The 15,085-nt window shown below is 37.0% G+C and overlaps 1 protein-coding gene across 1 annotated transcript; it reads left to right on the top strand.

Annotated features, from left to right (window-relative positions):
• The first annotated feature begins 41 nt into the window (after positions 1–41).
• On the top strand, positions 42–14,662 carry Tsp_00772 (putative FATC domain protein). Its single transcript, XM_003376516.1, has 38 exons — positions 42–191; positions 752–874; positions 974–1,114; positions 1,189–1,256; positions 1,309–1,393; positions 1,470–1,548; positions 2,218–2,498; positions 2,575–2,708; positions 2,847–2,954; positions 3,012–3,130; positions 3,402–3,522; positions 3,802–3,883; positions 4,029–4,152; positions 4,211–4,383; positions 4,451–4,609; positions 4,683–4,843; positions 4,928–5,045; positions 5,120–5,427; positions 5,501–5,639; positions 5,714–5,816; positions 5,878–6,025; positions 6,473–6,617; positions 6,966–7,548; positions 7,831–8,105; positions 8,421–8,567; positions 9,706–9,825; positions 10,714–10,851; positions 10,931–11,362; positions 11,417–12,286; positions 12,349–12,506; positions 12,562–12,619; positions 13,043–13,167; positions 13,261–13,339; positions 13,416–13,538; positions 13,801–13,982; positions 14,053–14,111; positions 14,354–14,490; positions 14,585–14,662. Exons 1-38 carry the CDS (start codon positions 42–44, stop codon positions 14,660–14,662), a joined length of 6,633 nt encoding a protein of 2,210 aa, XP_003376564.1.
• Positions 14,663–15,085: the final 423 nt, after the last annotated feature.

Below are 15,085 nucleotides of genomic sequence, written 5' to 3'. Positions count from 1 at the left end.
TCATAATGTTGTAACATCCTGTTGAAGGTAACGCTGACAGCATGACAGAAGCAGTCGATCTTTCAACATTGTGGTCTAAAATTCGTACAATACTTTATGCCACTGATGGGGATGTGAAGGAATTGGTGCAAGCATGTGAACAATTTAAAACACTTTTTGAATCGCAAGCGAATTCTGATGGACATGTTCAGGTTTTTCGTTTTAAAACATGCTTTCGTTGTGCAGTTGGTTATATTTTAGACTTCCATTTCGATTATTGATGTCGCTGTTGGGTTTGAAAAATTTTTTAATGTTTCAAGGTTTTCTATTTTTTAGCTTTTTTCATTCCAGAGAAAATAAAGTTTTACTTTAGATTTAATGAAGAATTTTTGCGCTGCATTCAAAGTTTACTGTTACCTTTGACGATGAATGCAGCAGGAGGTGAAATCGTAAAGTACTGTCATTTTTACTGACAACTCGAAAGGCGGCAAAACATGTCTTCGTTTTTGATTAAATTTCTTTTAAATTTAGGTTGTTTAAATATCTTGTTGACCGAATTTATGATCTTCGTTTCGAGTGCAAACAGGCTATGTTGCTGAAAATTGTTTCTGAGGTGCGTTTTTATGGTGAAATTTACATGACAAAGTAACGAAATTCTTTTTTAGCTGATGACTACTTCGAGAGTTATTTTATGTTTCGCTGATTCGCTTTATGTATGTTTGGGACGTGTGAATGGGCTTTGTTTTTTGAATTTTAATTTTTCATATTTCAGTTGTTAGCTTCTTTGTTCAAAATGCAGTGCATGGGTTTTTATTATCCGAACACTTTGGAATTATTTTTGGAAATTTTTTTGCGCTGCTTTGGTTTGTTGATACCAATAGTCGGTATGCCAGATGTGAGTTTGTTTTCATTTTATAGTGAATTTATTTTTAAGTTATTTATTTATTTGTAGGATTTTTTTCAAATTCTGCTACGTCTATTGGTGGTTTTACAGCCTCGAGCTGATAAGAAAAAACAGTCGGATCGACTGATTCGCGTTGGTCGTAAAGTTTTGCATTTGTATTTTCCGGAAGATTTCCAGAGAGGTACAAACATTTTGTTGGCACTGATAAAAGTGGCACAAGATGATGCAGAGGTACTTGTATTTATTTTGAAATTGTAATTATTGTAATGCTTTTGTTCAAATACATTTTTTTATCTCTTTGTTAGCGATTTAAAAATGGCTTGAACTCTAATGAACGGTGCAAATATTCAAGGAGAATTTGGAGATCAGTTTCGTAAGTTACACTGGTTTTTTTACTGTTCAGTCATCGAATATTATTGTTTCAGACTGTTTAATAGTATGATTTCTATTTTTTCAACTGAAGAAAGACAGTGGAATCAGCACACAGAGTTTTTGCAGTTTTTAGACATTGTATGTATAATTTATAGTTGTCCAGTAATGATTCATATATATATATATATATGTTTATGTGTATCAATTATTGTAGATGGTACCTATGTTAACCAGCATTGCAGTACTGATGTTGCATTCATCGGAAGGTCGTCGTTCTGCGATTGCAGATTTGGGTATTTTCATCATACTTTATTTGAATTTATTGTACATTGTCTTAAAATTGATATCAGATTAATAATAATAATAATATCATTAGTATGCTATTGATATAAATAAATGTTATTAGCATAATTTTTATGCGTAGTAATGCTGTGTGCTGATTATTGTTTTAATGATTTATAGCTACACGTTCGATAGCCCAGCTTCATGAATTGTTACCGGCAGGGGATAAGAGTATTTTTTTGAAATCGATCGTGGAGTTGGGTTTTTTGCTTTTAGACCCAAATTTGACACTGCTTTATCCTGATATTGAAACTATCCTCGACTTAATTAAACAGGTATGTTAATTTTTTTTTATGAATGTAAATTGAAAATGTAGTGACAACAGCAATACCAATAATAATAATAATAATAATTGTGATTTTTCTTCTAAGATTGTTGTTCATAAAGATCGATGTCTTTCTGCTGTCCATATAAGTGCGTTAATTGGTCCCAATGGTATTTTGCCTAAGTTGCGTTTTCATCAAGAAGCTGCGGTAAATTAGTTTTTTCTTTCTGATCTGAATTATTGAATTATGCTTATGTCTTGTATTTTCATATTTTAAGATTGTACGTTTGACAATGGAAATTTACCGTTCGCTTTTGCTGTTGAAAGGCGATTTATGCAGCATCATGTCGTACAGGTGGGTTAAATGATTGTATTGTTTTTGAAGGCAACACAAAATTACATCGGGTGGTGTCCATTTTCAATAGGATGATTGTTGGTGAACTGGTCGTCAGTTTGGAGATGTTAGCTTGTAGAGGTGAAGTTGAAGGCTTGGATCAGCAGCCGTTGAAAATTGAATTCGACAACATTTGGAATGGTCAACTGGAACCAGATGTTCAACTGTCAGAACTGAAATTTATTCTCCACTTCAACGCGAGCTTGCTGATGCTTGTGTGCAGAAACGAAGCTTTCAGATGGGTGTGTATTGAATAAATTTCAAATGTGCAATATTAAACAGTTAATAAAAATTATGTGTCTTACTGTTTTTTTTCAGATTTCTATTGCTAATGTACCTGATATATATTCAATTCTGACTGGCAATTCTCTGTTGTCTTCCAAGTGGTTGACAGTGTTTTTTCCAAGTGTTCATTATGCACTGTTGATGCTGCTTCGTATATATTGCACGTCGTAAGTTTTGGTTATTAATTTTTGTATAGAAAATAATGTAATAAAATTAAACTTATAAAAGTATTATTTTATGAACAATAATTGATTGTGCAATTTGAAAGAGGTGTTCAATTGTTGCAGGTATCGTCACTTTTCCAGTGAGGAAATATTGTGCATGTTGAGAAAACAAGGCACTTATAATTTTCATGATTATGTGGAAATGATCAAACAATTGTTAATGAACGATGGAATCAGCGTAGCAGTTCGGTAAATTATTATTATCATTAATTCGTAATAAAATAAAAGCATGTTTTTTCGTTCTAGTAAACTGCTTTACGAATGGATAGATTGTATTTTTTCTGTCGTAATAAAGGATGATGATTTTAAATCTGCGTACAGTGCAGATTTGGTTGAATTGGCTTGGGCAGCGGTGACGTTCCATTGTAATTTTTATTTTTTTCTGATTATTCATCATTAATATTATTATGTATATTAAGGTGATATAATCAAATGTAAAGATGAGTTCCTTAGTATGCTGGTTCAGATATTTTATTCTCGGTTCAGTTATCCGAAAATTGTGCGCGAGAAGTGAGAAAATATCTTTTTTTTCCTTTTATTTGTATATATATTTATGAATGAAAAAATATATAGTTATCAAAGTTTGATCTTTTACTGTAATATTAAGAAGTATAATATTGTTGTTGTGAATTGTAGTAACACTTTTTGTAAATGAATGGTTTAGATTATATGCAACTATTCTGCTTGCATCGTGTTATTCGTGCGATGAATGTGTGTCGAGAGGCCTTCAAGATATTTTACCAGAATTTTCTTACAAGTAAGTACAATTATCGTTGCTGTTTTAGTGTTTCTATTGTGAAATGATAATATGTATATATGTATGTATGTATGTATAGCGACCCAGATGAACGTGCAATAATGCTTAAAATGGCAAACAACGCTCAGCTGAGTTCAAACGACCAACAGCCGGCTAGTTCTCATCTGTTTGCCACTTTGATGGATTTTGTCCTTCTGAACATCGATGCTTCGGAGCTTACGTAATGGAATAGTTTATTTCGAAATAATTAAATTAAACTGATTTATTTATTTTTTGTAGGATATACCATTTGAAATATTTCACTGATACTGCAAAGTTTATGATTCAGTATTGTTCAACAAGAACGGAAGTGGAAGTTTTGGTTAGCATTGATTTTCTTCTATTTTTGTTATTTATTTGAAATTCAAAGTGGGGGATTGAAGAGGGGAGTGGTGGAGTTTTAGTAGTTCTTTTGTTTCTTCACTTGAAAAAAAACAAATATATATAAAAATATATTTGCATTGCAGATAAATGAATATCCTGGTTCAGTGTGGATGATGGCGTTGACAATGTTGGCCAACTGTTGCATTGAAAATCGACTGAAGACCATTTACGGTCCAAAATCGTCAAGTATATTGCATCTTATCGAAAGTGAGGCATTGATTTTCCTAATGTATATATATATATTTTTGTAACTTTAAATTTATAGTTGCACTGGGCTCAGTGACCCGTGTAGCGTCTAGTTCAGATAGGACCCAGCTGGCCGATCAATTGTCCGCTGAGCGCTTGCACTCAGTGCAGTGCAATTTTTTACTTTATTTCGTCGAAATATTATACAAGATGATGTACAGATGTTACACGAACATCGATCCACAGGCTCATGTAGTGTTTGATGAAAGAAAACAACAAAATTTTTTGCTATTTCTTTTTTTTCTGTATATATTTTCAGGGTCTTGGTTCCTTCTATCGCATCAACTGGAACAGCTTTGATGCGTATTTTCGAAAAATTCGACCTTCAATTGTCGGATTGGCCTCCAGACAAGGCGAATATGAGACCGTTTTGATGTGGATTTCCAGATTGTCGTCTTCGGATCCAATTTTGGACGAAGTAAGGAAAGATTTTTGATTGTCGTTCTTTTGTTCCTTTTTTTTGGAACGTTTTTTTCTCTTCTCTTCACTAGACTCCACCCTGGGGTATATATTCATTTTTGTTGAACGTGGTCGACGCTTACGTGATGCTTCAAGCGGCCCCGTCGGTGATTGGTTTCAGTCATTGGATTGAAAATAAATTAAAAATTGACGATCAGCTGATCAAAATCTGCTCTCACAAAGCATCCGAACAGTGAGTGTAGTAGAATATTTTTTTTTTAAATGAAGCATATTTTTTGTTATATGTAGTGTTGTTGTTCATTTTTTTTAAATTCAGATATGAAATCACGGCCAGCATGTTAACCGACTGGGTGATGTCAGTTGAAAGTGGTAATAATAGCAATCCGGATGTTGTGGACGTTTTGTCCGTCCAGATCAAGTACTGTTATGAAGAAGTATGTGAATGGAAAAAATATGATTGAATTTATTAATATATGTACCACCATTTTCTCTTTGTTGCTTCAATCAGATTGTGGATTGTTTCGTGAAATTGGGAGATTGGTCGATGGCGGCAACTTGGTTGAAGCGTGGTAAGCAGAGTTGCGGTGTGCCGGTTTACAAGTGGCAACCGTTGGTCGACTACATTGAACGCATGGCAAATTTGGCGGCCAATTTGGAAAAGCGTGAAGCAAAAATTGATGGTGGTGATGGGGATGTTGATCAGCAGCAGTTGGTGAAAAAACGACCGACCGATTACCGTAATTTTCTCTGCTACGTCGACTGCACTTTTCTGAACATCATGGAAAACAATGAACTCGGCAGCGACGGCATGGAACAGTAAAATGATGAATGACATTAAATTTTTTTGTTTGTTTCTGCTTATTGAATATTTTATTTTATTGAATTTTAGAAAATTGCATATTTTGCAACAAGATTTGGAAACGCGACGATTTTTGTGCAGCACTTACATGAAACCGTTGTCACTTTGCAAAGATTATGAGATACGTTTGGATATTAGTAAAGTTTTGGAAAATGCATGCCGTTGGCAGGTGAAACCCAGAAAAAATATACAGAAATGAACAAAAAATTGAAATTTGTACTTTTTTTGGTTTTAATTTTGCAGAATTGGATTTTGGGTCCGGTCGACACGAGTCAATTGCGAATTGATCAGCTGACTGTGATGTACAGTTTTTTCTGCATGACCAACGTGTTGCCTTGCGGACGAGGTGAAAAGAGGGCGATTTGATAATTTTACATTTCTATTTGTTTTTTTCTGCAATATTTCAGAAGTATGCTTGTCGGATTTTTGCACCAGCTTTGCGAAACGAGCCCGCAAGACGGGCAATTTGAATTTGTGCTTGCGAATTTGGCGTCGTCATTTCGGCTGCAACAGCACCGCCGAATTGTGCAGCTTTCTGCTGGTGTTGATAGCCAGGTACAGCCAAGCGCTCGACTGCGCGGTCGAAGTCGCCAAGCTGCTCTGGGAACAGGGCCGAGGGGCGGGGTGCGACCAGCGTGTCGACAGCGCGTTGAAATTTCTCACCCAAGCCGTCGCCGTGGCCGTCTGGGCCAACATCCCTTCCGCTGATGGTTCCACCAAGTCGACCCCAACCACCGCCGACGTCGATGGCGTCGACGACTGCGACGACGATGACGACTACGACGACGACAACATCCCTCTGGCCAAGGGGTTGGTGGTGTTGGCCAGTTGGTTGGGCGATGTGCAATTCGGTAAACGTCATTTGCCGCCACCTAACAACGACGACGCTGAAATTGCTTTTCAAGCTTTGTTCCAATCCAGATTGCAGCAACTGCGTAAGAGCTTGGCTTTTCTTTATTTTGTTTCTCCTGTTCGGTCGATATTTTGCATAATTTTTTTCAGAAACGGAATTCGATTTGAACGACAACATTGCCGACGGTGTGGCGTTGTCATTGGCGGTGCAGTTTTGTCGAACTTCAGTCAAAGCTCACCACCACTACGTGGGTTGGTTGAATTCGATCATTTTCAGTTTGGTCGAAGAAAAAGAGTAAAATACACTTTATTGCACTTTATGGTGTTTTTTTTCTGATTCTGATTTTATTTTTTCAAGGGGTTTTCACGCTTTTCGTCTCTCTTCCAAAGAGAAGCAGTTCATCACATCTTTGCTTTCGGCTGTAAAATTATTCATTTATTATTCAATGAAAATAGTATTTTTTCCATTGATTATTGTTTGGTTTTTTTTCTTAGAAATCAAAAGTTAATTTGGATAACGTGTTGCTGTTGTTGGAGACTGTCCGTTCGGAACAGAATCAGGTAAAGTTGGATCTGTTAGCGAATGAATGATGATGATGATTGTGCTTTCGACTTTTTCAATGTGGACCTTTTTTTGTTCCAGCTCACGTGGAATGTCATTTGTCCGGATGTGAGGAAAGTGTGCACTAGCAGTTTTGCTTTGGAAAAATTGCACGAATGGTGGGAAGCACGACACGGTCATCTGTTCAATTTGTACAACACGCTGTGCGAATCGTATTTCGTCATCTTGCGCAACAATTATCCGGTATGTTCTGCATATGTATATATCTTTGTGTGTGTGGGCGTACGAAACAGTTGTAATCAACTGAATTTAATTAAGGATGATTTCATCACTGTCGACGCGACCATTCAAATCATCCGACTGGTCACTTCTCATTATACAGATTTGAAAGATTGTCTTCATGATGGTTTTTCCAGCGTCGATGTCGGATGTTGGAAACGTATGGGTTCTTTTTTTTGGGATTTTTTCTTTTCTCATTCAATTTATCGATTTGTGTTTCAAGCTGTAATTCCGCAACTGTTCGCCCATCTCGGTCATAGAAATGCTGGCGTGAGAACACTGTTCGCCGACGTGCTTTGTTCGATGGCCGTCGAATTTCCTGCCATGGTCATCTATCCAGCGTTAGCTGGTCTCAGCGGTGACGGTAAACACTATCGTCCAGCAGGTACAATTTTTGTTGAAAAAAAATCCACACATGTGTATAAATAATAAATTTCAATTGTATTTATTATTATTATTATGAGTGATGATGGATGTTTGCAGATTTTTATGCTGAAGAAATGGATTCGAAATTGAACTCTTCTGCCGAAGTTTCGTTCAACGAATCGGAGGAAGAAGAAGAAGAAGAAGAAGAAAATGATTATCGGAATGAATTGATTGGTAAAATTTGTATTATTAAAATTAATTTTTCTTCTCTCGAATAAAAGCATCCTTATTTTTTTTTCAGAAAGTCAATTTCGACAAAATTGTTGCAAGCGTATTTTGGACTGTTTGTCAGAATTGCATCCGCAGATGGTTCGCGATACGACTGAATTTGTTGCCGAATTGAAGCGGATCATTCTGCTACACGAAGAGGTGTGGTACAGCTTGTTGACAAGCATGCGACCGGAAGTGACGAGACGTTTGAGAGATTTTTATCAAAATCAAGAACAACAATTGCCAATATCCGACGAACGGAAAGAACAATTGAAACGGGGAAAAACATTGTTGATGAAAAAAATGGTATATATATTAATTTTTTGTTGTTGCCATTGTTGATGTTCGAGTTGATTTTTTATTTCTTGACAATCTTCGACAGTTGTTTCAAATTTTGGTCGACTTGCACGAAGTGACATCCAAATTACCGCAGACGAAAAGTGAAAAAATATTTGCCGAAACATTTTCACCACGAATTGGGAAAATTGTCGAACAAGTTGAAGATGAAAATTGCATCGATTTGAACAAAATATGGGATCAATTTTGTCAAGTACAATAATAGATTATTATTATTATTATATTGTTTGGTTTATTTATTTATTTGTTCTCCATTTTGTGCAGCTTCATGCGGATTTGGCCGAACAGACGAAAAATAAAAGTTGGCTGTTGAAAATGGAAGAGATCAGTCCAAAGTTGGCGGAAATGAAAGATACGATGATTCCAATACCTGGCGTGTTTGAAAACGACCAGCCAGTGATGATCAAAAGCGTATGTGCGGAGGTGAAAATTTTGCCCACGAAAACAAAGCCGAAAAAATTCAGCTTTGTCGGTTCCAACGGTGTGAAGTGAGTGAAATAAATATTTTATTTTTGGATCAGTAGTAGTAGTTAGTGTATTTTAATTTTTCTTTTCATAATCTCTGCTTTATTCTTCTTCTCGCGCAGATATCGCTATTTGCTGAAAGGGGCAGAAGATTTGCACTTGGACGAACGTGTTTCGCAATTTTTGAACTTTTCCAACATATTATTCCAATCGTCGAAGAAGTAATTATTTTTCAAATTTCATTTTCATATTTTTATATAAAAAATTATTATTTTTTTTCCAGATCACTGGGCGAGGCGGTTTACCATGCCCGAAGTTATGCGGTCACCCCGCTGGGGCAACGTGCCGGCTTGATCCAGTGGGTCGACAATTTTGTCCCCCTGTTTCTTTTGTACAGAAAATGGCAACTCAGGCAGGTAATGATGCAAAATGGACAAAACACATTGATTTTTTTTTCTTCAATAATGATTTTGCTGATTTTAAGGGAGGCAAAAATGTGACCAGACCGAGCGAGTTGTTTTACGAAAAATTGCGTACATTGCTGTCGAATGAAGGATTGGTAATAAATAATTTGCAAATGATCTATTTATATGCAGAAAATTGTTTTCATGTTTATCATTTTGTTTGTTAAGCCGGTGAAACATATGCGAAATAGAAGCAAGTGTCCTTTGCCCATTTTGCGCAAAGTGCTAGATCGACTCATCGAAGAAACACCCCGTACAATTTTGTCCGAGTAACAAAACATTTAAATTACTATTATACTTTTTTTTATTATTTATTAAATTTCAATAGAATATTTTATCTTATCTGATGTATTTTTTTTTCATTTTCCATTCACCTTCGTCGCAACAGTGCATTTTGGCTAAAGCACGTGACGTCAGAAAGTTGGTGGAAAGCGCAAGTGAATTTCGCTCGATCCATGGCCGTGGTGGCTATAATTGGTTATGTAATCGGCTTGGGCGATCGTCATTTGGACAATCTGTTGGTCAATTTGGAAACTGGCGAAGTGCTCATTTATGATAATCTTTTATCCATTTCAACTTTATCATCATATAATTGTTCGTTTTTTCAAATTTCATTGCAGGTAGTGAACATTGATTACAACGTTTGCTTTGAAAAGGGGAAATTGTTGCGAGTTCCGGAGACGGTGCCGTTTCGTCTCACTCAAAATATAGTGAATGCGCTTGGCATAAGCGGTGTTGAGGTTGGATATTGAAAATGGAAAAAAATAAAAACATTTTTTTTCTTACTTTTAATATTGCTCTCTCTTGATTAGGGTGAATTTCGGATTTCCTGTGAAAATGTGCTCAGTTTGCTTCGTGAACACAAGAATACATTTGTAACTTTGCTTGAAACGTTCGTCCACGATCCGCTGATTGATTGGAGAAAAACTTACGGTATCGGCCCAAACGGTCTCGTCGTGCACAGCATTTTATCCACAATCCAAGGCGACATGAAGTGCGTAATTTTGTTTCAATTTTCTCTTTGAATAATTCTTGCCTGTCGTAGATTGAGAAAATATGTGGAACAAAGTCGTGATTGGAACAAGCGATTCTTTCTCTACCGTTACGAAGAATGCAAAGCTTTGTGGATTGAAAATCGGTTAGCAGTTCGACGGATGAATTATTACTTCATTTTATTTTATTTTATTTTATTTTATTTTATTTTATTCATATTTTTAGAAATTCATTCAATGAAACGTTCAAAACGAGTAGCGAAATGTTGGATCAAATGGAAATCATTTGCAATTCCATTGCCAACACTCGCCAACGTTGCTCCACGTACGAAGCTGTACTGAAACTGATATCCCAAGCAACCGAAAATCCGGATCATTCTCTTTACAAATTTTTAGAAAAGTACACCATTTTTTAAAATGCTAATATACATGTAATTTTTTTGAAAAAATAATTTATATATTTTATTTCTCGTTGTTCAAGCAATCAAGATTTTACTGGTGTTTATGAGGAAGTGATTACAAGTTACGCTGAATTGATGAGCAAATTGAAAAAGAATCAAGAGTTGAATGTCACCTATTCGGTTAATTGATGGTTTTTTCTTATTTATTTGTTTGCTTAATCAATGTGAATTTCAGAATAGCATTTCACAGTTGAACAATTTGCATGGTTTTCGTCAAAAAGTCGACGACGCATTTTCCGAACCTCCGCAGTGTTTTATCGAATTGGCGATGGAATTTCTACGAGCCACCGGTCAGACGCAGAAAATTCAACCGGTAAAAATTTAAATTTTTGAAGAAAAAAATGGAATATTTTCTGTGTTTGCATTTGTTTTTTTTTAATTGTAACATGCAGTATAAAAATTTGGAAAGCAAGATCGTTCCGTCGTTCGGCGCTTTGCGCGAATTGTGCAACAGTCTGTTGGATTTGGTCGACGCTTACAGGTCGGCCCAGATTCTGGTGCCGGCCGTCGACCGGAAAAAGCACCGGCTCCACGTTTGGCTCGAACTGTTGGAAAGCGTGTCGAAATGTTCGTGCGACAGTGGTGGTGGTGGTGGTGGGCTCGAAGCCAACGTCCAGCAAACCGAACGTCTGCTCGAACAGATTGGTCAGCAGCAGCAGCAGCAGCGTGGTGGTCGAACTTCGCCGGAGCAGTTTTATGCAAATGCCTGTCGGACGGTTCGAATGTTCCAAACTGTACTGGACAACGGTGAAAAGATGCCGATTATCCGGGCGGGTGATTTGAAGAAAATTTTCGCCAACACCGCCGACATGGGTCCAGTGTTTGTATGTTTTTGTGAAAATTTTTAAATTTAAATTCTCATGCTCGCGTTTGTTCAGATTGCTTCTTCGGAAACGGCACTGGTCAACTGGTTGGCCAGTGTTGCGAACGAGATGAGTCGGTTGGAAGAAGGAAATTGTTGCACGAAAGCCGATGATCAGGGTAAAAGTGGTGAACAACAGGCCCATGGAATGGTCAGTTTCGGCTGGATGGACATCTATTTGACCGTGTTGAAATATTTGCAAAGTGTTCGACAATTGCTAGTTTTGCCGGCTTTTGAAAAATTTTCCAACCAGTCGATTTTGCAACGTCTCGACGCCGGCCAACGTCTGTTTCAGTGTTGCGTTTCGTTGGTGGAACAAATTTCCACCTCTCTGGTGCCGACCATGTACAGAATGACGGTCGACAACCACGCCGAGCTCAGCAGTTGGCTTATGGGCGTTGTCGACGCCTGCGCCACCGCTTCCACGTTGTCGATGGACAAAGCCTGGCAGACCCTGGCCGACGAGCAATTGCCAGTTGGAATGGAATGGTTGGAAGCCGACAATTTCGACTCTCACCACCTTCTCGATCAGTTGCAACGCATCAATGACGAGTTGCGTGTTCGCAAGCCGATCTTTTCCCATCGAGTTGGCGACGAAGCGATGACTGTATTTCGACACTGTTTGGATTCGTTCATGACAATCAAAGACCACCTGAAATTGTTGCTCGACTGTTTGCCCCAAGGTGGTGGTAGAGGTGGCAATTTACCCTTGCCCACGGTCGATTACCGCTGGTCGACCGTGTTGGATTTCATCTACAACTATACCATGTATCGATGCGCTTCTGTGGCTGTTTCCTACGCCGAAGGGGATCAGTCGGCTTCAGTGTCGGCCGTGTTCGTCGACTTGCCCGACGCTGTTGGCACGATGCTTTGGAAAAAGCTTCTGGTAAAAAATTGTTTGTTTGTTTGTTTGTTTGAAAACCTTACCAATTTTTACTTCAATTTAAGCTGAACAGTTTACCGTCGGCTTTGTTGAACAATGTAATGGATTCGGTGAACAATTTTCGACTTTCTACACCAAATGATGTACCAGTTTCTGATGCGCATCCGATGGTTCAACAATATCAAACGGATATTCGAAATTTCGTCCAAACTGTGCAAATCGAGTAAGCCACAAGTGGGTTGGATTGACTTGGAAAAATTGCTATTGTAAAATTTCAGATTGACTAAAGACGCTTGCGAAGTGTTGAAAAATGCTTTGGTACCGTTGAATGGACTTGTGCGCAGCTATGCTTGGCATCATGAAACCGTGTTGAAACGAGCCGTCGTCGACCCACTGTCGTCACCACTGGTCGTCGAACCCACTTGTTCCACTGTGTTGATTGGTTTGAATGAAGTTGGTCGATTTTTTTTATCATTATTTTTTTTTCTTAATTACTTAATTATTTATAAAAAGCACTTGGATCAATTGCGCAATATTGTCAATGAATTGAAAGAAAGTCGTGAAGAATTGTCCACCGCTGCCAAAGATACGATATCGCGTTTAACTTGGGCTGCGGGTGCGAATGCGACTTGGTCGTCGAAATTGGAAGAATTTGAAAGAGCCAAAGAAAGCGATCTTGGCCAATTTAATGTATACTGTTTTTTTTCTTTTTGGTTTTTTTCCCTACTTTTTGACACGTCATGTTGCTTTTACTTGTAGATTGCCGTTGAATTGTGCGATCGGTTTATACTAATCACCGATTCGTTGTACAACTATGAGTCGTTGAAATTGGATTCTGAACAGCTCGTCAAATTCGACAATGCAATGGTAGAAAATGTAAAATTGTAAGAAGGAACAAACAGTTTTTCTTCTTTTCTCTTTTGCTTTGCAAATCTATATGCAATTCATATTGTAATCTGTATTCTTTTCGATTCGAGGTACTTGAAACAGTTGAAGAGATACATGTCGATTGCAGCAGGAATGGATCCAGCTGAAATTGAGTTGGCCAAATTGAAGGTCGGTTTGCTTTTTTATTCTTTGTCATTTGCAAACTTTCTCATAATAACATGGTGATAATTGACGTCGTTTATAGCCTTCGCAAGAGGAACATGTTACCGAAAAGTGGCTTTTGTCGATTTCAGCCGATTTTGAAAAACGCCATTCAGAAGCTAATCAAGCACTCACCAAAGTGCAGGACGAATTTTTCGTGAAAAAGGTACTTTGTTCTATTATAATCTGTAATATATTTGATTATTCATTTTTAGACTAACTTTCATGCGATTACTGAATCTGTGCGCTTGTTGTTAAACGAACACAGAAAATTCACCGCCGAGGCACGGGCTTACATGAAACATTTGGCGTTTGTATGAAATTTTCACTTTATGCCAATTATATGCTTATTAGTTTTTCTTCTTTTTTTTCACATTCCTCTATGCACACTTTATGCATACAAGTAAAGTATGTTTTCCATTTTACAGAGTGGAGACGAAATAGAAGCGAAGCTTGCAAATTTTTTCCTTCACCTTCAAAAGTTGCACACGTTGGCGTTCAGTGATGTTCTGCGCACGGATATAACATCACTGCCGGATACGTGGGATTTTTCCACTTGGATCGAAGCGACAAAAGTGGCTTTCAAAAGGGCCGCCTATTTGACCAACACGTATATTTTTGTTTGTTTCTGTTGTTTATTTTTCCACTGTTGGTTGAATTGTGTTTTTTCTTAATTTTAGAATTTTCGACGTTCTGATTGATTTTGTCGATCCGGAAGCAGCAAATTCACATTCAAAAGGTATCAATAATGTGACGACTGTTGTTGTTTTTAAACGTTTGAATATTTTTTTTTCTATATAAGCGAGGGTTTGTCGATTGAATTATTTGATATTGAAATTCACCGTTGGAAATCAATCAAAAAGTGAGTATATTTTTTATTTCAATAAATATTTTTCTTGCTTTTCTATTCTTTTAACGGTTGATGAAATGCTTGTCTGAGAGATATTATTATAATTATGTATGTATGTTTGTGGTTTCAAGGTCCGAATTTGATTTTGGATGTGAAAAGTCGCAGTGGAAAGCTGAATGCGTTGGCGTTGAATGCTTGGAAATGCGTGCGTGCAAAGTTAGAAGGTCGAAATTCGAATTCGGAAATTCCACTCAGCATTGCAGATCAGGTACATATATATATATATTCAGTGTGTGGCTTATATGGTTTGGAATAAATGGTGAAAATTGTTTTTTGAAATAAATTTGCAAATATAATTTCAGGTTGATGCGTTAATTTCTGATGCCACTAACTTGGATAATCTGGCGTTGATGTACGAAGGATGGACTGCTTGGGTTTGAAATTATTATACATCTATTTTCTTTCTATCCATATCTATCTGTTTTTTTCTATTTGTTCATCATATATATTTTCTGTCGTACTGAATAGAACATATTTAAATAAATTTCAGTTGTATTGTTTCGCTTTTTTCAGATTGTTATTTTTAATATTTCGCAAACAGAGAAAAGCCTTTTAGAAATTATTTGTGGACATCTTTTATGTATATGTTGAAATTTAACGAAAAATTAAATTCTACTACTGAAAATTTGTTTCATCAACAGTTGCATTCATTTCACTATCAATTGTTCCATTGTTGAAGAACATGAATAAAGAAGCATTAATTTGTTCATTCGCTTTGCCAGTGTCAATGCTGTCTGTCTGACTGTCTATCTATCGTCGTGTGCGGTTGTATTTTTCTTCTACGGTCGTCGGTTGTGGTGAAT

The sequence above is a fragment of the Trichinella spiralis genome (assembly GCF_000181795.1).
Source record: "Trichinella spiralis strain ISS 195 chromosome Unknown Scfld4, whole genome shotgun sequence".
Taxonomy (NCBI): domain Eukaryota; kingdom Metazoa; phylum Nematoda; class Enoplea; order Trichinellida; family Trichinellidae; genus Trichinella; species Trichinella spiralis.
The sequence above is the reverse complement of the archived record's forward strand: the minus strand, read 5'-3'. Positions and strand labels throughout refer to the sequence as shown.

Coding starts and splice junctions, on each gene's coding strand:
- Tsp_00772 (XM_003376516.1), top strand. CDS start 42: ATGACAGAAGCAGTCGATCTTTCAACATTGTGGTCTAAAATTCGTACA. Junction 5,817..5,877: donor CGTGTTGCCTTGCGGACGAG/GTGAAAAGAGGG, acceptor GCAATATTTCAG/AAGTATGCTTGTCGGATTTT. Junction 14,112..14,353: donor AGCAAATTCACATTCAAAAG/GTATCAATAATG, acceptor TGTGGTTTCAAG/GTCCGAATTTGATTTTGGAT.